Below are 26,282 nucleotides of genomic sequence, written 5' to 3'. Positions count from 1 at the left end.
TCACTTTTATTGGCGGAATCAAAAACGGAATTTTATTAAAGTCTCCAATGAAAATATTTTATAAATTATTTTTGACGTCTATGAAAAGGGACTTAGACTTGACAAGTCAAAGTGAGTTTTCAATCAGCGACCAGCGATTTTTTTTTTAAATAGAGACTAGAGTACATGAGTGTGAGTTTTGAGTAATTAAAAAAATGGCAGCGTTAAAGGAAATTGTTTCTCGTTATCAAAATTTAAAAAATGAATGGTCTAAACAACCGAGTAATTTAAACAAATGTGGTGAATTACTTAATCAATTAAAGGTAATTTATTTTATTTTATTACAGTTTATTATCACTGATTATTTGTATTATTAGATGACAACCTAACCTAGTAACTGACAAAGTTGTTTGTCATCATTGACTCGAATAAAAATGTATTTTGAAATTAAAGTGAACAACATAAAATATCAATTAATATTCAAATAATTTTTTTAAAGGTCGGGTTGACGCATTTAATGTTTTTGCCGACTTCAAATACCCCAGCGAATCAAAAGGAATTACTTATAGCTCGTATGTATACATATTTAAATTTACAATTAATTATGAGTGTAAGTGTTGCAGGCATAAGACCATTTTTAAATTATACATCAAAAATTAACTAATTAAAAAAACAAAATTTTAAAAAATGCACTCATTGATTTTTTCATTTTCTAAACGTGCATTCTTTAAAATTTTTACTGCATAAAAATTTTATGTTATTATTTTAAAATTTAAAATTATCAGCTGCCCGCTAACTTCACTCTTTTGAAATAATTTTGTTGAATTACTTAAATAAATTTTATTATTTATTTATTTATTTATTTATTAGGTGACATATTGGAAATCGGAGCGCAATACAGTATAGCAACTGAGGATATACCGTCATTTGAACGTTACATGTCTCAATTAAAATGCTACTACTTTGATTACAAATCAGCTTTGCCTGAATCAGCATACAAATATCAATTACTAGGATTAAATTTACTATTTTTATTATCACAAAATAGAGTAGCGGAATTTCATACAGAGTTGGAGTTACTTCCGGTTGATCAAATTCAATCAAATGTTTACATTCGTCATCCATTGAGTTTGGAACAATGTTTGATGGAGGGGTCATACAACAAAATATTTCTCGCAAAAGGAAATGTACCCGCGGCATCGTACAACTTTTTCATTGATATACTGCTCAATACAGTGCGAGATGAAATAGGCGCGTGTATGGAAAGCGCGTACGACAAAATTTCGCTAAAGGACGCAGCGAGGATGTTGAATTTAAATACAGAAAAGGAAACGATGGCATTTGGGAGTAAAAAAGGCTGGAAGGTAACTTCTGATGGATGCTTCAACTTTAGTACTTCACATGAAAAGAAATTCGAAGAGCCAATTCCAAGTGCCGAATTAGTAACACTTGCCATTGATTACGCAAGAGAACTTGAAATGATTGTCTGAATAATAATAATTAAACAAAAAAAATTAATAATTATTTAATAGCTTAAAATTTTCTAAATATCTTTCATTGTCATAAATTTTTTTTCTTTTTGTTTAAATATAAACACTAATATTAATTCAGTATGTAATTATTTGATCCTTATATTTTTTATTTTGTTTTTTATTCGTCTAATAATTTTTATAAATTTCTTTATATGAGGATACACTTTTTTATTTAGATAATTCACTTATTTTAATAGCATTAATTTTATTTTACTTTACATAAAAACTTGAATTTTTCTCCGCATATTAAAGTAATTTTTTCTAATATGTAATTTGTTTATCAGAAAAAAAAAATGTCAGATGTCTGATACTGACAGCAGACAAAAAAATTTATTAATTTAAAAAAAACAAGGAAAATACTCGTAGGAAAAATTTTATGAACTTCCACATGAAAAATTTTAAAAAATCTTTTCGCAAAAATTACAAAAATTTTATTTTCTTACAACCAATTTATCAAATTTTGAAAATTGTGTCTGCTACTTTCAGTATCATACAATTATCAGTTTTTGAATTTTTTTTCAACAAATTAAAAAAACTAAAAATATGCTCATGTAGAAAACTATAAAAACTACAAGTGCAATTTTTTGAAACATTTTTTTTGAAATTAATCATTTTAAATAAAAATAAAAAAATTATTTGACAGCTTAAGTATCATCTGTCACTTTTAAAGTAATATATTTTTTCGAGTAAATTGAAACTAAAAATTATAAAAATTACATAAAACGATAATGAAAGTTGGTAATGTAGATTATGTACATGAAAATGAACTTGTAGTACGTGTTTTTTTAACTCGGTCGTCGCCCGTACTATCATCAGGTTGTAGGTGGAGTAAAGGGGGACCGCACGAGTCGCGAATTTGTCTTGTACCCATATCCATATATACATATACATTTACAAATACTTGCAGCATTATATAGAATATATATATATACACATATATAGTAGGACGTCAACGGTGGGGCCCGTCAAATCTGGTAATATCGAACATGGCGTCCGCTAGGTTATCGCCGTAAATTAAACCAGTGTATTTAACCCAAGGTTTTATGAATATTTATTGGGATTATTGTGGGCTGACGCGGAGCACCTCGTCCTCGGGGAGGCGTCCAAGCTCCTTAGAATCCCTCTCAAGTTATCCTCGTGTCACTTAATCCCAGTGATGAGCTTACGAATGGCCGCGTAAACATAGAGAAGAGTCGCTTGTGTGTTGGTTGCTGCTGCTAGCTGCTACACCCTGGATAAAAACTTAACGACGCGACGATTCCTCACTATTTCAAATAATCACCAGTGTCTATTTGTGATTTATTTAACTGTCATTTTATTTTTTTACTTTTACTAAAAATATATTATTTAAATAAGTATGACTATTGTGATTATTATTAATTTTATAATCGTGAAAATTATTCATCAGATAAATTGTTTTTGAAAACGGGGTAGCAAGGAACTGGATTTATTAATTTTATTAACATTCTCGTTATTTTAATTTTTTTTTTAAATTTTTTAAATTATCGCTGAATGTGGAATTATAATTTGTGCAATTTATATTATTTAAATTTATTTTATCGTGGGCTAAGTATTACACTCGCATAATTTTTATAACTATCATCTGTTCTGTTATTTAAAAAAACATTTTTCATTATTTTTTGTTATTGTTATAGATTTATTTTAATTATTATAAATAATGCAATAAAATAATTATTGTGATTTTTAAAATATAACTTTTGTGCATTTAAACGTGGCAATTTAGTGTCGTGCTAATGAAGAACCTTCTTGATAAAATAAACATAAAAGTAAACAACGATTTATATTGGTAATTAGTGAAGATTTTATTTTAACTTGTCATTGATATAAAGGTAACAATATAAATAAGTAAATAGATAAATAATAAATATGGTGAAAAATGTGTTGGATGATCAAGATGACTAATAAATTACTGTAATTGTTATTGAAGTAAACGGATAATTAAATGAAAATCTAAATATAAGTATTCGAAGAAAAGCTGTTGAGCCATATGCCGCCAGCCGGGCTATCGGCAAAAGGTTTGTGTGCATTGATGGACAACGGACAACCTGATGCTCGTCATCGGAGCGAGCGATACTTGTATGCAGAGAATGGCTCGTCTCAGCCCAACACACCAAGTACTGCTGCATCTTCACCGAGGTACCATAACTCCCCGAGAGATAACAACTATTCCACTAGGTATATTTTATATTTATTTATTTACTTAAGGAATTAAGACTTAAGATAAGCAGGAATAATTAGTTTTGTTCATTGTACTGTTGTAGCTACGGGTATTCGTACGGACGTACGTCAAGTAACAACATGTCGGATAGCAGCGTGTCGGATACACACAGCGGTGGTACTGCCAGGACAGTTTCTCAGCAAACAAGCCCATCTCACGCCACTCTCTCATCTTCTCACTCGCGACAGGACAACAGCGCGACATTGTTCACAGCATTGTTTGATTATCATGCAACGTGCGAAGACGAATTATCTTTGCAACGTGGGGAAACTGTTGAGGTATTGTCTAAAGACTCGAAAATATCTGGGGACGAGGGCTGGTGGACGGGTAAAATACGAGGACAAGTTGGAATTTTTCCGGCAAATTTTGTCGCTGAGGCTGAGTGCATTGACAGGGTATCGTCGGTGATTGATAAAGTTCATCCTGTTGAGATTGATTTTAATGAATTACAACTGGAGGAAGTTATTGGAGTTGGCGGTTTTGGTAAAGTGTATCGGTAAGTTACAAATAATTTTTTTTTTTTTTTTTTTTGTAAGTGCAGTTGAATCTCGATAACTCAAACCCATTCCCTTCCGCTGAATCCTTAAATAAGCGGTATCTCGAATTATTTACAACGAAATTTCCCTGTCAGGTATAGATAGTACATATTTATACTTTATAAATATGTACCATAAAACTTAAGTTTAATTTTTATTTAACTTGACTCTATAACTCAAAAAAAATATTTCGAAATAAAATTCATTGTCTCGAAATTTTTGTTACGTTGAAAACTCATTAACTCAAAATTTTTATCATTTTCCTTAAGATTCTAACTATTGAGATTCTACTGCAGTTAATTGATTAAAATGATCATTCTAATTAGAATGATTTATTGTTTTATTTCAAGGGGCTTTTGGCAAAAACATGAAGTTGCGGTAAAAGCAGCAAGACAAGATCCAGATGAAGAGATAAGTGTGATAAAAGAAAATGTTCTTCAGGAAGCTAAACTATTTTGGCTGCTAGAGCATGAAAATATTGTTCAATTGGAAGGTGTTTGTTTAAAGGAACCAAATATGTGTTTGGTTATGGAGTATGCACGAGGTGGTAGTTTGAACAGGGTACTCAGTGGTCGTAAAATACGGCCTGATGTACTTGTTGATTGGGCTATACAAATTGCAAGAGGGATGGATTACCTTCATAACAAAGCACCTATTAGTCTTATCCACAGAGATCTAAAAAGTTCTAATGGTAATTATTTACATAATTATTGTAAATTTATTGTAAATAAATGAAATGGCCAATTGTTTTTCTAATAGTGTTGCTGAGCGAGCCAATTGAAAATGATGATCTCCAGTATAAAACATTAAAGATAACGGATTTTGGATTAGCGCGAGAAGTTTACAAAACAACACGTATGTCTGCTGCGGGAACGTATGCGTGGATGGCTCCGGAAGTTATTAAGCAGAGTACTTTTAGTAAAGCCAGTGATGTTTGGAGGTGAGAAAAAAATTATTATTATTGTTATTGAAATTGAATGTAAAATTAGTTGATAGTAAATTAAATTATTTATTTATTTAACAGCTACGGTGTAGTTTTATGGGAACTTTTGACTGGTGAAGTTCCTTATAAAGGTATCGACGCATTGGCTGTAGCTTACGGAGTTGCTGTCAATAAGTTAACTCTACCTATTCCTTCGACGTGTCCACAACCTTGGAGGTATCTCATGGAAAGTACGTATTGATCAATAAATTCTCGTAGACTTTTCAGTGAAAGAGGATTTAGATTAAATCGATACTTAGTGTAAGACTAAATTTAATACCAACAATTACTGGAAATTAAAAATTATAGTAATTGTGGATCGATTTGATAAATAAGTTAATCCTTTTTTTACCGACAACAATAATTTTATTTTATTTAAATATTTATTACGCGTAGTTAAAATTTTACAACCTGTTCGATAGAAATATTTATGAATTTTATGTGGAAACTTTTTAGTAAAAAAAAATATGTCTTTTAACTATTTACTACAATGCATAATAAATAGTTTAAATAATATTATATTTTATTACTTGATCATTAGATATAATATGAAAGATAAATGTCATACGATTTAATTGATTTTTTTTTCAACACAGAAGTTAATAGCCGAAAAATTCTAAAATAAGTGTGGTAACTGATAGTCGTAAAGAAAAAAAAAACAATAATCGTGATGTAAAAATAAAATTATCTCTACCTAAAATTTTTATTAGCTTTTATATTGAGAATATCAGTAGTTATCAGTATTATTTAATATTTTATCAAAGTTTCTGGTCGTTACCTGTATTTTCGTGATAATTTTTTCTATTTAATTTTCTGCCTCTATATTTGTTTAATAATACTAATATTAATATAATTTATGAATTATTAATGGTAGTGATTATTGTAGATTAATTAAATATTTGTTTGTTTGAATATAATTGAAATGTTTTGTTTAATCAAATTTCAGTTTGTTGGACGTCTGATAGTCACGGACGCCCGGGTTTCATGGAAATCCTTGACTTACTGGATGAAGTAAGAAGTGCATTTGCAGCAACACCTCACGAGTCTTTTCATACAATGCAAGAAGACTGGAGACTTGAAATAGAAGAGGTTCTTCATGGGTTGCGCATGAAGGAAAAGGTATCAATTTATAATTCATTATATTATATTATATAATGCTTATTTTTCTTATAAGTATTTACAAAAAAAAGTTTAACAAAACAAATTCAAAATAATGCTCAATTATATTTTAAAAAATAATTTTTAAATGTTTAAAAATCAAACTTTTTTATAAAATTTTGGGGACACCCCATTTCGCCCCTCCCTCCCCTATATAAACTGATAAAATAAATTTAAATTATTTTGTCTAATGCTTCACGAAGGCATGTCGTTCTCTTGAAGAAGTAAGTTTTGTTATTTATTATTTATAATTTATTACTGATTTAAAATTTATAATTTATATTTACTAATAATGGTGATAGTAATTATCTATGTGATGGTTTTTAATTATTAGGAATTGCGCTGCAGAGAAGAAGAACTGACGAAAGCTCAAGTGCAGCAGAAACAACAGGAAGAAAATCTGCGGCAGCGTGAACAAGAATTAGCAGCACGTGAAATAGATCTGTTGGAACGAGAGCTCACTGTAATGATTATTCAACAACAGAGTACTCCTACGCCTAATAAAAGAAAAGGAAAATTTAAAAAATCTAGATTAAAACTCAACAAGAAAGAACCGGGTAGTAACATCAGTGCACCTTCAGGTAGATTCCCATAATTTTAATCAACCAAAAAAATTACTAATACCCAATTTATTATAATTAATAAATTTAAATTGTAGACTTCCGTCACACAATAACTGTTCAGCATACAGCACTCGATCGTGGAAAAAATCGAAATCCATCGAGACCAAATAGTCCCCCGGGTTCACCGAGTATTCCACGACTTAGAGCGATAGCTTGTAAGTTATTTAAGCATATTCATTTATTTACTCGTGTCGTTTCATTATAATTTAATGCTTTCTTATATTTATTTAATAAAGTTAAAAATAATAAATAATTTAAAGTCATCACTATAAAATTTATGCTTCAGTAGATTTGTTTGAAATTTGAATTACATTAAGAATTATCAGTCATTTAAATTATACAGTCACTTATTAAAATTGTACGAGGGCATTTATTTTGAGGCATGGTGTGAAAGTAAATTGAACTTTGTCCTGTTTACTGCCTATCGTACCATATTTTTTTTTGTTTTGTTTTTTTTTTTTTTTTTTAATGAATGTTTGTTATGGTTTGAATTAATTTTTTTTTTAATTCACTTTTCATTATTTTTATTTTATAATTTTATTTGTTTAAGTTAATTAGTTCGTTACGCACGGTTGTTCACTTATCACCAGCTACAAAATACTATTTATTAATATACATATATATATTTATAAATATATGAAAATAAATTTTTCAGTGAGACAATTATTTAATAAATAAACGCCGTGCATAACGATCGTAGTTAGAAACAAGTAGTGAGTAGTGTTTTGTTTTTTTGTTTTCGTTCTGCCCGTTGTAGTACCAGCCGACGGAGTTAAGGGTAAAACGTGGGGTCCGTCAACACTACATCAACGCGAACGTGGTGCAATAATCACTCAGCCACCAAATCCTGCATCACCAGGCGGCAAACGTTGGTCGCGATCTGCTCCAGATCTTGAAAAGACTCCACTTCGTACCGCACTACTGGCAAGTGCTCAACGATCACCGTTGCTACAAGAAATAGGTAACCCAACCACCAGAAAGTTGTACTCGTCAGCAAATAATTTGATCGACGATCAGGAACGTTCAAATGCCGCGACAGACTACGAGATAATGAGGATCATGACAAATGATGATGATTTGACAATTTCATCGTCCTCGTGTGGTGGTGGTGGTGGACAGTCTAGTTGTGTCACAATGGCCGGGTTTAAAGGGCAAAACGTTATTAGAAATAATAATAATAATAATAATACTCCAACGCAGATGGATATGTATGAAACGGCATGCGACGATATGAGAGATGTCCCTTCCTCGATTGCTTCTCACCAAATAAATCGTACACCAGTCTTAGGAATAGGGGGATTAGCTTACAATTATTCTGAAAAATCTTCATCCCCGTCGTTATCAGTATCCTCGACGTCTACTTTGATCCCTTCAGATTCACCGTCTACTTCTTTTTCATCGTCAACGTCTGCTGTTAAATCTCCAGCTTTTATTATCACTGGCGGCAGACAGTTTGAAGCCGCCTCTTCAACAGATCACTCATTAAATTCATCAAATTTTGTACATAACGTCGCGTCTACTCTTGTTGGTACTGCTAAGCGCGTGAGAAATAAAAAACGTGACCGTAGTAAATCTAAAGAATTTAAACGTCGTGATAGCTCGGAATCTAGATTAAATTCATTAGCTGAATTTTTTAGATCACCCACGAGTTCACGTAAAAGTTCACTTGCCTTAGATAAAAAAAATTCACAGGCAATTACTTCAAGTACTGTTAAATTTAGTAATGCCGATTGCAGTGGCGGTGGCGGCATTGAATCTAGTCCAGAGAATTCAATAACCAAATCTGTTCGTCACAAATCACGTAGCTCGAAATCGCCGCTGAGAGTTTTGAATAAAATGCGTGCTTGGGGCAGTCGTGATGCATTAGACAGTAAATCATCACCGGTCGTTAAAGTTGAATACAACGTTCATGATAATGCTGTGTCTATTCCTAAATTAGAAAGTACTGAATTATTAATTAATAGTTATAGTAATAATGATAATAATAATATTAATAATAGTAATAGTAATATCAATAATATTAAGATTAAAAATAATGACACCCCGAAATTTTTAACCGCAAATTCCCGCAAAGGCATTGATTTTGAACAGTTTGAAGTTGATCTTGCAAATCTCGATTCCGAAAATTCAAATTCTGACAGTTCTAGATCAAAAAATTCGTTTAAATTTCTCGATGAATTGAAACCAAATGGACCTAGATTATCATTAGACAGTACGCCGACAGCAACAGAAAAAAATAAATCATTTAGTAATTTAGAAGTAACGTTATCATCAAATATCGATAAAAACAATGATCGATTGCAACATAAAGATGCCGGTAAATCTCATAGTATTGAATATCTATTTGATCCATCACATCAGCCGACGTATTCTTCTTCAAATTCCAATGATAATTTAAATTCAAACAGTTCTACACTTTTGGAAGAAATTAAAAAAATTTCACGCTCGCATCGAAGCTCCGAGAGCAGTTGCGATTAATTACCCCATTTTTTAAACTACTTATTATTTAACTTTTTTAATCGTTGTTTTATTTTTAATTTTCGTAAATAGTTATTTTAAAAAACTAATATAATTAAGGCAAAAAATTGAGTTAATAAATAATCTTAATCGCAGGCCTTTCTGAGGAAAACATCCACTCTGCTCGTAAGTCTCTTTCTTCTTTATCACACTAGTGATTATGTTTTAAATAAAATTTAATTCTCATTATTAAATAGACTCGAAATATTATTACTTTTAACTGTCATTTAATAAAAAATATAATTATTTTATTAATTGCAACAAAAACAAAACCGTTAAATAATTAAATGATCTCTGTATCTTTGTTTCTAGTTGATAAAAATCAATTTCAAATTTTAATGCACATATTTTATCACTACCATTTATATATTAAAATTAATAATTATGTTTTTAGTATATATTATATACATAATAATGTCGATAGCATTTAATGCATGTGAAGATTCTATTATTTTTTTTTGCCATTGCTATTTTATTTTTTATCTTTCATTATCTTATGAGACTTTGACGTTACGTATTTAGTGTACCAGCATCGGACATTTATTTATGTGCCACTCATACTTTTAATATTCATTCTTTCCTTTTATTATTATCTATTTACTCTCGTTCATCACGTATTCATCGATTAATAATTTAATACAACAGCAATAAATAATTAAAAAATTACGCAATATTAAAATTTGGTGAGGGACCATTTTATAAATTAAGTTTTTATGTTAAGCGACAAGTCAGTGTGTTAAAAAATTGTTTATTTAATTAATTGATGCAAAGACAAAAAAGAAAACTTCTATAATAGGAAAATAAATTTTTAAAATTTAAATAACTATTTTAAATTTAAAATTATAAAAGACTCAGTAAAGACAAACAATAAAAATTCTGTAATTGCCATAATTTTTAAAATGCAATATCGTGCCACTAAAATTGTATATTAATAATAATAATAATAATAATATTAATAATTAATTAATTGATTAATAAGTAATGCGACATAAATGAAGACAAATAATGCAATTGAAAGTATCTTGGTGTTGGTTCTCTTTTGTTTTTATTACTGTAGAAGTACAATAATTTAATAATACATAATAATAATTAATAATAATAATAACAGTTCTAACAAAAAAGATCTAACTGTCCGCTAATTTTAAAAAAATAAGTAAAGACATACGATAAATAAAGCGCTTTCATCGTTAGCTAGATAATTTCATAGATTTTAATTTTATACTAGACTTGAATCAGCTTTTTTTTAATTTACTTTTTAAAAATAAACATGGATCTTAATAATTGTTAATTATTAATTATAAATTCTTCGAAAATTTTAAATAAATTAAAGAAAAAAAAACAAAGAGAATTAAGCGCTCACGAAAAAAAAAAATTAAATAGAAAAGATACACGCACACACTTGTATTTAGAAATATAAACTTTTTTTTTCAATAAAAGCTTTTAAGTTTTACACGTTGAATTATGTTTTTAGTTTTTTTTCTTTTAACTTTTACGCTCGGAGCTTTTATTCTTAAAATTTATTCTGTATAAAGTAGTTGGTAGTAAAGCTTTTATTACAAAGTAGATTTAAATAATTATTTTTTGAATATTTAAATTAAAAGCCGAGCGTAAAAAATCCTTTGCATGTAAATCCAGTAGTTATCCTAACAGTTTATTTGCAATTATGGTCTTTGGTTCCTTTATTTTTTTATTTATAAAGAAATAGTAATAATAATAATAATAATATATTATTATTTATTTACTCATTTCCGGGTTCTTATAAATATATAATATATTTATTTTTTACAATCGCCCTTATATTTAATCGAATTATTATTTCGTATGAGTTATGGAAAGCCAAAAAAAAAAGTATATTAATAATTTAAATTAATGGAAACCATGGGAAAGAAGAAAATTCATCTTTACAAAGTATATAAAATATTTAATTTTATTTTTATCAAAAATAAAGTCCACCTTTAATTATTTTAACAATAATATAAATTGTTTGCATGTGTAATTTACAAAATATTTATATTTTACAAACTCTGCATGATAAAAAAAAATGAGCTGCGTTAAATTTTGCTTAGCATTAGCGTTGGCATTAATTACTTAATTATTAAATAAATAAAATATTTAAATGCATTTAATTAATCAGCTCGCAAGGTAAGACAGACACTGAAAAAAATTCAATGTCAGCTATCCGTGTTAAATAATATTACAATTGCATTAGCTGTTGATCTAAAAATTGAAAATAAAATAAAATTATAAAGTACTAAATCTAAAAATGAATATTATTTTGTAGATTACTCGACGCTGCCAACGGACGCGTCTTCAGAATGGATGACAATGGAATATCCGGCAAAACCTGGACTAACTGGTCCCTATGTAATGCCAATGCCTGTACCAATGCCGACACTGTACAATGGAGAAGCTAAAAAACCAAAGCCCGGGATAATTGAACTGGTACTTTATAACATAGCAGCAATGCTGGCTGGTGTTGCTACTGGTTATGATGTTAAAATGTCAAATGTATCACCGATTCATCCGCGACTGTATCCGAGAATTGCTGATAGCGATGAAGAACCAAATAGGTATTGGTTTCAAGCTGACACCGGTTCGAATCGTAATTCAGGATATCTTGGAGCTGATTATGAATTCAGTTCACCTAGTGGTTATCCACATAATACTTATCATGGTCCGGCAAGACACTACAGGTATTTAAATTTATTTATTTTACCCTCTTTTTGAAAAATGTACCCATTGGAAACCAGTAGACTCATAAGAATAAAAAAAGTTCATAAAAAGTTCCAAATTAAATATTTTTTTAACTTTTTCGGAGCCAGTTCCTCCAAACGCGTATCTCCAATAAAGTATTGCCCTTTAAATTTAATTAATAATAATTAAGGTGTTGATGATAATTTAAAAATGAATTCCAGGCCGTTTTTAAGCAACATGGGAGGTATTGCTCCAGGTCTTCCTTTAAATATAATCGATAAGCCGCTTCGTTTTACCGATTCACCTCAGCACTATGCCGTAAATAGTGGCTCGAATGTACCAACACCGAGCCCCAGGCGTAAAAGCTCAAGCACAAGCAATGAAGAAGCTTATCCATCTGACAATTTACGTATGGACAGAATAGAAAGGGTGCCCACTATTTATATGGGTAATGTGCCGCCTTATCCTGATTACGGGCCACCAATGTACACCATGATGCCTCCGGAGTATTACAGGCCACCTGAGTCTAGTTACTTCGTTCCCACAGATTATCAGTACGTAATATAAATTATAATTTGTAAATAATCACCATACTAATAAATTAAAATAATTTATTACAGTGACTCTAACAGAATGTTAGAGTGTCCTGAATTTCCTCATGCCTACGACAATCCAAGTAACGTTAATAGTTTAGTAAGACCATCATCACGATTACCCAATTATACGCACCATCGCACATCGTCAAATGTCTCGACCGCCAGTACGTCAAGTCAAAGCAACATAAATCCATCATTCCGACTGGACGACGAGTCTGACTATGCACTGTACTCACCGACCCATTATTATCAGAGAACTCAAAACGTACTCAGTAATATTGGATCTGCTTACAGCACTGGTGTTAATCATGACTACAATACCGTATCACCTCAGTACCTGACACGACAAAATTCACACGATTCAAATCCCAATTCAAGTGATCGTCCGAGCAATCTTGAAGTCGTAACAAGACTACGCTCGAGTTTAAAGAGATCAAACTATTCGTACAATTCACCAAAGAGTACGAGTAAAAATAATTCTGGATCGGGTACTCCGACAAATCCAACGCCGCCTGATTCACTCACATCTGAAGACTCGAGTTATGTTTCAGCTAAAGACAGTCAAATATCAATAGGTCGGGTACGTTTTTCCCCGGTTACATTTGATCGTGACCGGGATCGCGATCGTGACAGTTTATCAGCATCGCGTGATCATCGTGATGCGCTACTTGATTTACCGATTCATGCTCAGGGATCAGAAGTAGGTACGTCACCATTGCAATCATCACGAAGACATAGTAGTAGAAATCGAAAATCAAGTATATCAGAACTGGAACGTGAATTTTTATCATAGCATTGGCTTATTTAAATACCATAAATTGATACTCTGTGTACTTAATTATTTAATTGATGTATATGTGATCTATCTTTACTGCGAGTTAACATAAGTGAGCGACTGAGTGAGTTAATTATTGACTAAATTATTTTAATTTACGGTGGAGTTCTCCAACACTGCCTACTATCTCACTGATAATTATGAGGAAACGTTTTATAGAATTTAATTTTATTTAAATAGCCATAGCTATTATTATTATTACTACAGTAAAATAATAATGAAAAAAAATCAAATTTATCGTTTACATTCCATTTACATGTAGGGTCGTCTTTTTTTACGTAAAAAGTAACGAGTAGTTCTGACACTAGATGGCCGGATACATGAAGCAGTTGGTTATGTTTCTCGCACGTGCTCTTCGTACAGTATCTGTAGAAATATGATGCCGTAACTATATGATAGTTAGGGTTGTGCATTAAATTTATACATTTATATTTTATTTATAAGAAAACGAGTCATAGCAGCATTTATGCAATTTTTTATGAGACTAAAAAAAAATATTCCTTTTAACATTCCTTACTGTTTTATAATTATTATTTTTATTGTTTAATAATCATTCCTGTGTATGTATGAATTTTTATTTACACCCGGAGTTCACTTGCTGCCGCTAGATGGCTACAGGCGTGAATGTTTCTCGTGCGTGCTCTGCGTATGGGTAGAAAATATTTGAATAATTTCAAGATAATGCGACTATCAGCAGCAAAAATTGTAATGCAGGTAATTGTTGTGTGAATACGTTACTGTAATTTGAAGTTGGGGTATTTTATTATAAATTATAACTCGGATTACGGAACCGTATTTAAAGAGCTGCGTAATACACTAAAGTATTGGTACTATTTTGAAAAAATATTTTTTACTTTGTATGTTAATCATTTAACATTTTGTTAAACGACAATCCCTGTGTGTCTGAATTTTTTTAATTATATAAAATCTTAAGTACTTTAATGTATTAATTATATTTGTATTTATAACAATTAATTTTTAATTTAGTTATTAAAATCAAAAAAATATTGTCTAATCACGTGAATGACATGTAAGTGCAGAGGATTATCTCAGAATTATTATCAGTATTTTATAATACATCGGAGTGTGTATAAGAAAGAATAAGAAAAAATGTAATGAATAAAAAAAAACATATTTACAATTTATATGGAGGGAAGTGACAAGTTGTCATAATTAAGAAAAATATCATCGAACATTTAGTCTACGCGACTGTTTAAATAATCCATGTAAAAAAAACGCTTTTTGAAAACATTACATGTGAGAAAAATCAAAATTTTTTAGAACTGATAATTTTTGATAATTCAAGAGTATGCAGTTAGAAATTTTGTGTATTTGTGTTAAAAAATTATTTGGTTAAATTTTTTGTGTTGATTTTTAACACAGAAATCTGTTAATTCAACACAACCCGTTTGTGTTATTTTACTTTAACAGATTTTTTATGTTAAATCATTAGAAAATATATAATGTAAGACATTTCTTGTGTTGTTCGAAAATTCACACAAAATTTATGTTGTTTGACTAAACGTTCCCGCGCAATTCTTTATTACTATAACCAAGCAAAGTATTTTAGCAGAATTGTTTGCAGGGGAATTTGGATTGTAATTTATTTACAATTAAATATATACATTTTACAATTAAATTCAGATAACTTTGATATTTTTTTGAACCGGTTCAATTGTTCGCTAAATTGACATAAGTTCTACTAAGGGTAGATCAGTATACTTGAGTTGATTAGGTTGTGTGCTTATGTTTATTAGTTGATTTTAACACGAAAAATGTGTTAAATTTACACAAATGTTCCGTTAAATGTACACAAATTTTCTGTCAAAAGAACAGATTTTAAATGTTCAATTTTATTTAACATAAAAATTGTGTTAAAGATCAACACAAACGCAATGTGTTGAATTAACACAAAAATTTGTGTAGACCGTTTGCAACACACGATTTGTGTTAAATTTAACACAAAATTTCTAACTGTATAGAAACGCTGATGAGTTTAATACTTTTATGGATTTATTTAAACTTTTCTGAAATATTTTTAAAAGATTTATTTTATTATTTCATTTCTTCGTAACAAATTCTAAAAGAACTGAATTTTTTGCAAAGTGAAAAAAAGCTTAAGAAAAATACGGAAGCTGATAAATTTTTAAGAAATTATTAAATTTATAAATTTTCATGCGAAACATTTTCATAACTTTTTTTTACATGGATAAGTCTTAGAAAAAAAAAAAACAACCAGTTAGCACAATTTAAATTGTAAAGTTTACTGAGGTTTTAAAATAATTTTATTTTATATTTAAATTTAAATAAACAATAATTTTAAAAAACCCTCCTTTTTAAAATGAAAGTTGTTGAGCCCTTAGAAATTTTTTTTTGGCAGCAAAGTTAAATAACTGCCCGTATCTGCTGTACAAAAATATTTTGCGGTGCTAGTATCGTGTACTTAAATTTATAAATGTATAAGAAGACAAATGAAAAGAAAAAAAAAATAATAATAAAATATAATTAATGAAATCATTTAAACAAAAATGCTTCCATGATAATCGAAACTTATAAAGTTTTTATAGAAAATATGAGATGAAAGGTATCGATAATAATAAATTAATAATCGATTTATTAATTTATTGATTGAAAAATAAATTTCTCATTACTCTAACCATTAATCCGGTGATAGTGCTAACAATTTTAATAAAAAAAAAATTAATGAATTATAAATCAATAATTAAATAAATAAAGATAAAGTAATTATATGTAATTGGTATGCGATGCAGCTAACGATGTAAAATTATTATGTAATGGCATTTAATTGCCAAAAGTGCTAGTCTAAGCTATATTTATTATTTTTTTTATATTTTAAACAAAATAATGTATTAAAACAAACAAACAAATTATTAAAAAATATTAACGTAGTCTATTTACAGTCGTCTGTCGATTTGAATAAATATATATAGTAATTATTAATTTTTTAAATACTCAAAAAGACTTATTTGCAATTTCTCTGTATAATAATTCAAAAAAATAAAAAAAATAAATAAATAAATGATACAAAAAAAATTTTAAAAGATGATAATGAAAGTGTGAATGTGCCGAATGAATAATAATTCATAAAATTGATAAAAAGTTGATTAAAAAATAATAAAATACGAAACAAAGCCTCACCATGAAGCCTCACTCTGTTAATTTGCACCCATGCAATAAAAAATTTATTCTTAAATTCTTTACTGTAATATAAATAAATAAATTAATTAATTTAGTGATTAATAAATCAACCAAAAAAAATTTATTTAAAATATAAAGTAATGACCAAATTTAAATTAAAGAAAATATATTTCCATAGAGAAAACATTAATTAATTAAAAAGAAATTAAGTGTCACGTTCGCAAATATAAATAGAATTAACGACAACTCTCCCGTGTAAAAAAAAATTTAAAAAAAGTTCAATAAGTGGAACTTTTAAACTTGAAACAGATTAGAACTTTGACTGGAACATTTTTAAAATTTTGTAATTTTGGTAGTAAGAAAAAAAAGTTTATCTAGGATTTCATATGGGCGAATTTGGAGTAAAAGAAAGAACGTTTTTGAAAAAGTGCAAAAACTTATAATTTGGAACTTATGGGGTTTTTTTTTATTCTTATGAGTCTATTAATTTCTCATGGAAACTTTTTGGGAACGAGGGTTAAAAGTTCATATAAAATTTGAGGCAAAGTTTTTTTTTTTTTTGCTATCAAAATTCAAAAGTTTAAAAAAGTGTCCGCTTAAATTTCCAATCTGTCTCAAGTGTACAAGTTTCACATGTTGAACTTTTCTGGAACGATTCTTTTTTTACAAGGACCTCATTGATGTATGATTTTTTTATTGCTGATATTTATTAAAAGAAGAAAATGAAACGGTAAAATAAATATATAAGATGTGGCAATTATACTCATACTGCAAATAAATTAATTAATAATATCATTGAGATAATTACCTAAGAAAATTTATTATTAAACCGTTAAGTGCAATGTGTTCCACTTGTATATTTAAAGATAATGACAAAGATTGATAAAAAAAGACGTCATTTTAATTTAAAAAATATATACATATATATATATATTAATTATAAAGATGATATGTAATATTGACTGCTTTCGGAATGCGCCTTAAAAAAAAATTAATGTATAAATTAATGCATCGGATTCACACATACTATCAATTACTTAATAATTAATAAATTAAAATTAAAGAGAAAATTTTTTTTTACCTTTAAAGCGAACAGTACACGTTTTTTTTTTTTTTAATTTTTCTTTTTTTATATTTAATTAAACAAAGAGAAAGACAGTATTTGCTGATACATTAAACGATGAATTTAAGTAAAAGTATTAAATAAAAAATAAAAATTAATTTATTTATTTATAGTAAAAATTTGACTAATGCTGTCTGGATCTGCACTAAAAAATCCATGCATTTTATTTTCGATTTAAGATTATTAGGTATATTAATTAGTATTATAAAAAAAATAATAATAATAATACAGTATCTTTAGAAAAAATTTTTGAATGAGCAAAAGAAATATTTTATACTAAATAATTAGGAAGTTTGAAAATTTTTTTGTAATTTCCATGGATACTCATACACACTAATCATTAATATATTAAAAAAAAAAAAAAAACAAATTTTTTTCCATTTTATTATTCATTTAAATTGTAATCATTTTAAAAAAAATTAAATAAAGAGATTTAAATGTAAAAAAAATTTTTTATCTTTATTAATTATTTTTATTTGTTTTTTATCACTGAATATTTTATAAAAAATATTTATGATCGAAACTTAAATAGAAAAATATAAGGTATTAATATTTATTATAAAAAGTTCATAAAAAAATACTTTGTAAATCACATTTTTTTCTTTTTCGCTGAAAAAAATTTAGCGACATCACTGATTGTATTATTAAAAGTACTATGAATTGCTAACGTGCGTTGAATCCATCCTGGCAGTGACTTAGTTTTATTAGAATATCTTCTATCAAGTAAAACAACAGTAGAATAATCATTTATGTGTCTGACAGCACGACCGATGCACTGATTGACAGCTTTCATGCATGAATTTTCATAGTACTCATTACCCGCGCCAGCTTTTACGTTTTCATTGAGATATTTCATTTTTTCCTGAAGCTCCAGTGACTTAATATTAGGGTACGGCATACCGACGACAATGACACATCGTCCTAGATCATCGGAAAAATTTAAACCCTCGCTGAGCTTTCCCCCGACGACGCTGAATAAAATCGCTCCATTTTGCGGAGCAGCTGGAGTCTTGACAGCTTCAGCGTAGCTGTCAAGTACTGCATTCACTTGAGACGCAAGCTTTGGCTCGCGAAATATTTTTTTCTTATTACTAATGTTAGCAACAACTCCAGTAGCTTCTAGATGCTTGTACAGAGATGATTCGTAGTTGTAAGACGGAAGAAAAACAACAACTCCACCAGGAACTATATTACATAAATTCTTTAGAGTCCTACCAAGTTCATTAAGCAACTCTTTGTTGTCTCTATTTTGATAATTAAATTCAAATTTAATTCCCGTGGGTCCTTGAGTCACTATTCTCGTAAGAATATTATCTTTTGGTATAACGTGATCACATGAAAATGTGACAATACGCTTAGGTTCAGCTCCAGCCCCAATGAATAATTGATCTCTGAACTCTGAAATAGGCTCCATTGTACCTCCTGCCAAGATAACAGACCTCGCTTCCTTAACAATGTCGTGAAAATGCGCGGCGGGATTCATTAGTAAAAATTTAATCGAACCCTGGCCTACTGTCGGACCGGGTTTTATAAAAATTCTCCCATCCGCACTGTTACTTTTCAGCGACTCCAAAAAACTTATAATAAATATCAGTGGATTATCACAAGTACTTTCATTATCTTGTCTTTCCGTAGGCTCAGCCTCCACTGATTCTTTTCCCTGAAGTGCATTTAAAAAGGCCGATACTCCAGACTTTTTTGTCACCACTTGACGTACCTTCAAGTCCCCGCTGTATTTTTCAACATACCCACGAAGCTTGTGAATCAATTTAGACGAACTAATAAATTGTAAAAGCTCAAATACATTGACGGTATCAATTTCTGCAAACGTTTCAAATTTTTCAATTGAATAAACAGCTGATTGTAAACTACTGTCAACTTTATCAGTTGACTGAGATCTTGATGTACCTCCTAATACTTTTATTAATTTTTTTAAAAAAAAACTAAGCTGACTCAGATACAAAACATTTTTTGCTGAAAAAAGATTCTCGAACCTGTAAAATTTAAATAATTTATTTAATCATTTAATTCAAATAAATAAATAAAAATATGATACTTAACCGACTAATTTTTTTATTTTATTTAGAAGCGATAAATTAGAAAAAATATGTATTTAAAAAAGTTCCACCTATAGATTTTTTAATTTTTTATAAATGCATATTTTTAGTTTTTTATTTTTTTTTTTTTTTGTAATTGATTTATTGCAAAAAAAAACTCTAAAAATTTTTAATCGTCTTCTAACTTCAGCATCATAATAAAATTATGATGCTAAAAGTAGCTGACATTTGACAATTTAAATATTTTTAATTATCAAGTTAATTGTAATTAAAGAAATTTTTTAAAAATATACACAAGAAATTTCTAAAAAATTATTCATATGGATTTTTTAAAATTTTTTGCCTGTCAGTATTTACTTCGTTTAATGAAGATAAATAAAGTTTATTAATGACTGGTACTTTCATCATCATATAAAATTACCTCTTTTGATACTGGGTAAGTTGGCTATAGCAATGTAAAATATGTCTGCCAGTAACTGTCGAGCTGTACATATTTTCAATGGCCTCTAAAAGATTGTGCGCTTCATCAATTATCAAAACATTATTTTTTAAATCAATCCCCGAACTGATTCGCGTATTTTTATGCAAAATACTATTGTAAGGTACCAGGACAACTTGACTGTCAGGTAACGACCGTCTGGATGCATAGTAAGCGCAGGTTTCTAATTGTTTAGCGCCATCGGCAATTTCTTCTACATCCTGTATCGTCGTGACAATATCAGCAATCAGCAGCGACTGATCACCAGGATTAAATGGACAACTCGTTGAAGTCTTAGATCTTTTTAGATCTTTTTCTTTTTTTACCGTAACTTTTTTTCGCTGCATTTGCAAGCATCTGTCGTTAATTAAATTAACGTGCCCTAATTTCTTGACATCTTTATTTATACAATAATTTTGTCTGTAAAAAATTGTATTAATTAAAAGCAATTAATTTAAAATACAAACATAAATTACCTCGAAGCCAAAGGAACTAAAGAAACAGCATTAGAGTATGGACTTTTTTTGATTTCTCCAATAAATTGAGTCAACTGGGAATGAGTTCGTGAGCAGAAGAAAAATTGGGTGTATTTCAGTGACTCAACTGGTGTTTCTTCATCATCTGAATCGGAATTTAAATTCAAATCATCTAGCAGAAGATCAGTATCAACATCATCAGTATCTTTAGCAGCAACGTCCGGTTCTTTATCATCATCTTTACAATTATTTTTATTTTTACTTTTACTATTAACTTTCCACTGACGTTTCTTTGTAAAATTATCTTGTTTGACAGTTTCTTTAAATTTATTCATACGTTCATCACGACGCGCCAAAGCATCCAATTTATCCTGAACGATTTGTCGCTCGGTATTGACTTTCATCTGCTTGGTTTGCTCTGAAAACCAGTCACCCTTAGACTCTTCACTGATTTCCTTTAACTTGTCATTTAAATCTGACAGTTGTTTAACCAGAGTATCTCTGTTATTTTTTTCGTAATCCATGAGCCATTTTAGCGCGCCGCAAATAATCGACAATGATTTACCAGTACCTGTTGGACTTTCAAAGATACCCAGGTTCCCTTTGTCTAGACATGAGTATAAATTTACCATAAAATCTTTTTGAATTGAATAAGGCGGAAATGGAAATGGAAACTCATCTGGTATCTCCATTATAATTTCAAATATTTAAATAAATCACTTAGTATTTAAATTATTTGCTGTCATTTAAATAATTAACCGGCTTTTGTTGTTTACTTTTTTAATCATGCTGGTGTCTGTTCTTTACTTTTGTAAAATTAGTTTTTTAATAAAACACATCAAGTAGAAGCAGCACTAGGCTTTTCTACATGAAAACTGCTGCTGGTTGGGGAAAAATAATTTGAGAGCCTTCGGTTCAAAGACAGCGGACCCGGAGCCAGACGTCAGACAGTCGGTCATAAAATGGCGCTCGATCTTGTTGTCAGAGTCCACCCAGTGGTTTTATTTCAAATAGTTGATGCATTTGAAAGGCGTAATTCTGATTCGCATCGTGTTATTGGAACTTTACTTGGTAATTTATATTTTTAATTATTTTATTTTATTAAATACTTGGTACTTTCTATAACTTCTAGTAAACAAATGTGCGCTTAAAAAGTAACCTATAAACCCATGTGTTACACGTCGCTGATAATGATCATAAGTTTTTGTGAAGCAACAAAAAAAACTAAAATTTAAAATTCAAAAATTTCTGTCGTAATTAATTTTTTTTTATTTAGTAAATTATAAATTTTATAAATTGTATTTTAGGTACGGTAGAAAAAGGAGTTGTCGAGGTTACAAACTGCTTCTGTGTACCACACAAGGAATCAGATGATCAAGTAGAAGCTGAATTGAGTTATGCGATGGATCTCTATGATTTAAATCATCGAGTTAATGCACAAGAAAATATTGTCGGTTGGTGGGCTACAGGAAAAGAAGTCACTACACATTCATCGGTTATTCATGAGTATTACGCACGTGAATGTAATAATCCAGTGCATTTAACTGTTGATACTACGCTGGTAAATACAACGCGTATGGGAATAAAAGCTTATGTTTGTGTACAACTTGGAGTACCTAATGGTAAACAAGGATGTATGTTTACTCCTACTAAAGTCGAGGTAATATAATTTAAATTACTTTATTATTATTATTTTTTTTAAGGTAAAAGACCTGGTATTCGATTATGGAGCTAGTATTCAATCACTTCATGTATTTTGGTATCTATTTTAAATCAAATTTAGTAAATATAAATATAAAAATACATGAGTGATCGGGTATTAATTCTTTGATTGGGTACTACTTCCTAGATCGTATACTAGTTCCTAAATCATGTACTAGTTCCTAGATCATTTACTAGTTCCTAGATCATTTACTAGTTCCTGGATCGTGTACTAGTTTCTTGATCGAGTACTAGTTCCTAGATCGTGTACTAATAATTTTTAAATTTAAAAAATTATTAATATTCTCGAGCAAAGGCGAGATTAAATTATAGATGTTTAATTTCGTAACAAGTAGAGATAGATAAAATGTACATTATTGCAGAACTTTATGATGGATTATTCATAAAACGATTTGAGTAATGCCGACATTTTTTTTCAATTATTATCTTAAAAGCTTATCATTTAAGATAAATGACCTAGTACCCGATCACTTATGATCAGATACTAGTTCCCTGATCGGATGCTAGTTCCTGGATCTCTTAACTTATATTGATTATTAAATTAATTGAGCTAATTTTTACAGATCACGTGTTACGAGCCAGAAATTGTTGGACTCCAACTATGCCAGAAGACCCAAAAAGCTCCATCTGGACAAACTAAACTGGGAGGTGGAGTAGAGCCGATGATGGATCTCGCACAGATTGCTGAAGCCAGCTCAAAACTATCGACAATGTTGGAGCAAGTTCTTACTTATGTCGATAATGTACTTGATGGCAAGCAGCCACCAGACAACCAAGTTGGTCGTGCGCTTCTTGATATGGTTAACTCTGTTCCCAAGATGACCAGCGATCAATTCGACGAGATGTTCAACAGCAACGTCAAGGATCTTCTGATGGTTGTTGCTTTATCTCAATTAATTAAAACCCAACTTCAGCTCAATGAGAAGCTTACACTTTTAACTACTTTGTAAATTAATATTCTGTATATTCATTAATTAACAATATTTCCAATTGATGATAGAATAATAAAAAAGTTCAGTTTTTTAAATTAATATTCACAGTTATAATTAATTTCTTATACCTTTAAAAATGATCACTTGTCAATAAATTAATTTATGATTTATAAATAATAATTTTATTGATACAAAAACAAGATTAATTTTAATTAAATTTTATACACCGTAATTAGATCCTACTTCTTTCTGATTATCAATCAAATTAACCCAGTCAGGAATTCTATTGGTTTTCAAATAAGTATCTTTGGTAATACATCTAGATGGTAAATCAGCGATACCAAAAATAGCACCGCCCAACCAAGCTGTGTAATTAGGTTTACATGGAGCAGTATGAAATTTAAAATTACGTATTTTTAGTTTGTCTGAATATAAATCACTTGCTACCAGTGACATCAGCTCTGATTTAAGGCGAGCAGCAAATCCTTTGGCCATTGTCGTTCCGCCAATCAAAAGAATATTTTCAGCAAGCTCGTGACGAGTTACAATAGAGCACTAACATAATAAAAATCATTAATAATAATAACAATGATGATCAATGGCATATATATTTAAATACCTTTAGTATAGCATCTAATATCATTGTAGATATACTCAAATTATCAGCATCCCGTTCCCATAATAATTCATAAGATCTTTCTCTAACGTATCCAGGAATTTCAATAGTCTTTATCCCTGGATATTTAACCGCCGGTGGAGGTGCTGGAGCGTCGTCAGCACCCAATTTTTTAGCACGTTCCAGAGTTGTTACAAAACAAGTTCTGACTTTAATATCTTCAATTATTTGTTCCGTGAGTTCTACATCCGGAATTGCTTCTTTCATGTCATTTTTAATACGCCTGAAAATAATTTTTATTTTATCAACCCTTCATTCTTATTCATATTTTAGTCCATATTGTAGGATGCAGACTACATAATATTCTATTCGCTGAATGTGTCTTTTCTTTAAAAAAAAAAAAAAAACATGTCTTGTGCATCGAGAACCGACTTATTTTTTTAATTGCATAGTGATGTAGATTTACTTAAGGGTTTAATTTTAAATTTATTAATATTTGATTAGAAAATTTAAATATTTACTCATGAATAGCTTCAGCAGCCAGTGGCAGACTTTGCCATGCTTTAAGAACAGGAACACCTTTATAAATAGGAATCAAAGTTGCTTCTTGATACCCTACGTCTAATACAAGTGCAGTATCCCATCCCAGGGTGCTAATTGTCACTAAATGTGTTGGTAAAAGCATCAGTGAACCAATTTCATAATGCCTGAACAATACTTTAGCCATCGTATCACGGAATTTAGAAGGTGTAAGTAATGATTCCAGGATTAATACCTTAACATCTTTTGGTGTTATCACAACATGTCTAAAAATATTAATTAATTTGATTTAACTCTACAATAAAAAATAATTTAATAATTAATAAAGTAAATAAATTACCTAAAAAATATAACATGAAAAAATTCAACCAGCAACTGATATAAATCCTCAGTATCATTATAATTATAAATTTTTCGCATCTGTTTCGTCTCAGGACATTTAACTTCTGTCCTTACGATGCCTCGTGGTGTTCCTTCTCCAGCATATCCAAACCTATTAACAATATTAATTAATTATTGGATACTGTTATGCAATAGTGTGTCAAGTGCCAAATACTGTTTCGAAAAAATTACCATTAAATTTTTTTTTATTTTAATAAGAATTTATATGTAGTTCTTTTTCTAATCCCTGATTTCACAAAACAATTCACTCAATGATGAATGTATATATATTATTAAATTTGAATTGCTTTGAATCATTTCTAATCGTTTTAAATTGTTTTTTTTAATCAGAGATATATAACAAAATATTTTTTGCAAAAATACATCAGTCTTTTATCACATAATTATTGATACTGAAGTTATCTGACGTTTAATAATTTTTGGATTTTTTTAAAACAATAAATTATAGAAAAAAAAATAAATATTTAAAAAAAATTGCACTTATAGTTTTTTAGATTCTCTATCTGTATATATTTTTAGTTTTTTTTTTTAAAAATAGAATTGTTAAAAAAAAAAATTTCAAAAATTTAAAATTGACGGTTAACTTCAGTCTCATCACATTTTTGCAAAATAAAAGTTTTCTAATGAAAAATTGCTAAAATAATTTAAAGATTATAAGTTGTATAAAAATTTTTTTGACATTTATCTTAGAAATTATTTTTAATTATAGTATTTGTAACAATATTCCGTTTAACTTTTCGATATTTTGGCGCTTGACACACAAATGCATAAGTGTCTAATTATTAATACTATTTTCAAAACCCAAATAATTTAAATTGAATGTGAATTAAAACATATTACTTTGTGTATGCAGAACCAATGTCAAGTACTACAACTTGTTTTTCTGAAGTATAACGTATCCCTTCATAAGGTCTTGACATTTTTACTTGTCTTCTGCACCTATAAATTGTTTAGTAATTTTAAAAATTATTACAATTATCTCAAAATTAATGAATTTTTAAAAATTTATTTGACAGCTTTGACATAAATGTACACAAGTAATTATGAGTTACGTCAGCCATCTTTAATTGTCCTCCACAAAAATAT

The 26,282-nt window shown here is 29.1% G+C and overlaps 5 protein-coding genes across 5 annotated transcripts; 3 read left to right on the top strand and 2 right to left on the bottom strand.

The window, feature by feature from the left end:
- Positions 1-144: 144 nt before the first annotated feature.
- LOC103578179 (26S proteasome non-ATPase regulatory subunit 8) lies at positions 145-1,585 on the top strand. The gene is made up of 3 exons (XM_008559168.3): positions 145-302; positions 479-551; positions 850-1,585. The coding sequence occupies exons 1-3, from the start codon at positions 195-197 to the stop codon at positions 1,467-1,469; spliced, it is 801 nt and encodes a 266-aa protein (XP_008557390.1). The 5' UTR covers positions 145-194; the 3' UTR covers positions 1,470-1,585.
- Positions 1,586-2,334: 749 nt separating this feature from the next.
- LOC103578180 (mitogen-activated protein kinase kinase kinase 11) lies at positions 2,335-15,822 on the top strand. The gene is made up of 13 exons (XM_008559169.3): positions 2,335-3,707; positions 3,794-4,246; positions 4,637-4,977; positions 5,046-5,226; positions 5,311-5,459; positions 6,215-6,387; positions 6,761-7,007; positions 7,085-7,204; positions 7,807-8,010; positions 9,663-9,692; positions 11,848-12,259; positions 12,482-12,814; positions 12,881-15,822. The coding sequence occupies exons 1-13, from the start codon at positions 3,520-3,522 to the stop codon at positions 13,647-13,649; spliced, it is 3,600 nt and encodes a 1,199-aa protein (XP_008557391.1). The 5' UTR covers positions 2,335-3,519; the 3' UTR covers positions 13,650-15,822.
- A 2,652-nt stretch (positions 15,823-18,474) lies between these two features.
- LOC103580971 (ATP-dependent DNA helicase DDX11) lies at positions 18,475-21,838 on the bottom strand. The gene is made up of 3 exons (XM_008562924.3): positions 20,985-21,838; positions 20,452-20,928; positions 18,475-19,967 (listed from the first exon to the last, which is right to left on the bottom strand). Exons 1-3 carry the CDS (start codon positions 21,674-21,676, stop codon positions 18,563-18,565), a joined length of 2,574 nt encoding a protein of 857 aa, XP_008561146.1. The 5' UTR covers positions 21,677-21,838; the 3' UTR covers positions 18,475-18,562.
- A 48-nt stretch (positions 21,839-21,886) lies between these two features.
- LOC103580972 (eukaryotic translation initiation factor 3 subunit F) lies at positions 21,887-23,737 on the top strand. The gene is made up of 3 exons (XM_008562925.3): positions 21,887-22,055; positions 22,292-22,644; positions 23,270-23,737. The coding sequence occupies exons 1-3, from the start codon at positions 21,947-21,949 to the stop codon at positions 23,654-23,656; spliced, it is 849 nt and encodes a 282-aa protein (XP_008561147.1). The 5' UTR covers positions 21,887-21,946; the 3' UTR covers positions 23,657-23,737.
- Positions 23,738-23,796: 59 nt separating this feature from the next.
- LOC103580973 (actin-related protein 10) lies at positions 23,797-26,263 on the bottom strand. Its single transcript, XM_008562927.2, has 5 exons — positions 26,037-26,263; positions 25,135-25,287; positions 24,776-25,060; positions 24,258-24,537; positions 23,797-24,193 (listed from the first exon to the last, which is right to left on the bottom strand). Exons 1-5 carry the CDS (start codon positions 26,114-26,116, stop codon positions 23,858-23,860), a joined length of 1,134 nt encoding a protein of 377 aa, XP_008561149.1. The 5' UTR covers positions 26,117-26,263; the 3' UTR covers positions 23,797-23,857.
- Positions 26,264-26,282: the final 19 nt, after the last annotated feature.

Source organism: Microplitis demolitor, chromosome 4 (genome assembly GCF_026212275.2).
Source record: "Microplitis demolitor isolate Queensland-Clemson2020A chromosome 4, iyMicDemo2.1a, whole genome shotgun sequence".
NCBI classification, from domain to species: Eukaryota; Metazoa; Arthropoda; class Insecta; order Hymenoptera; family Braconidae; genus Microplitis; species Microplitis demolitor.
The sequence above is the reverse complement of the archived record's forward strand: the minus strand, read 5'-3'. Positions and strand labels throughout refer to the sequence as shown.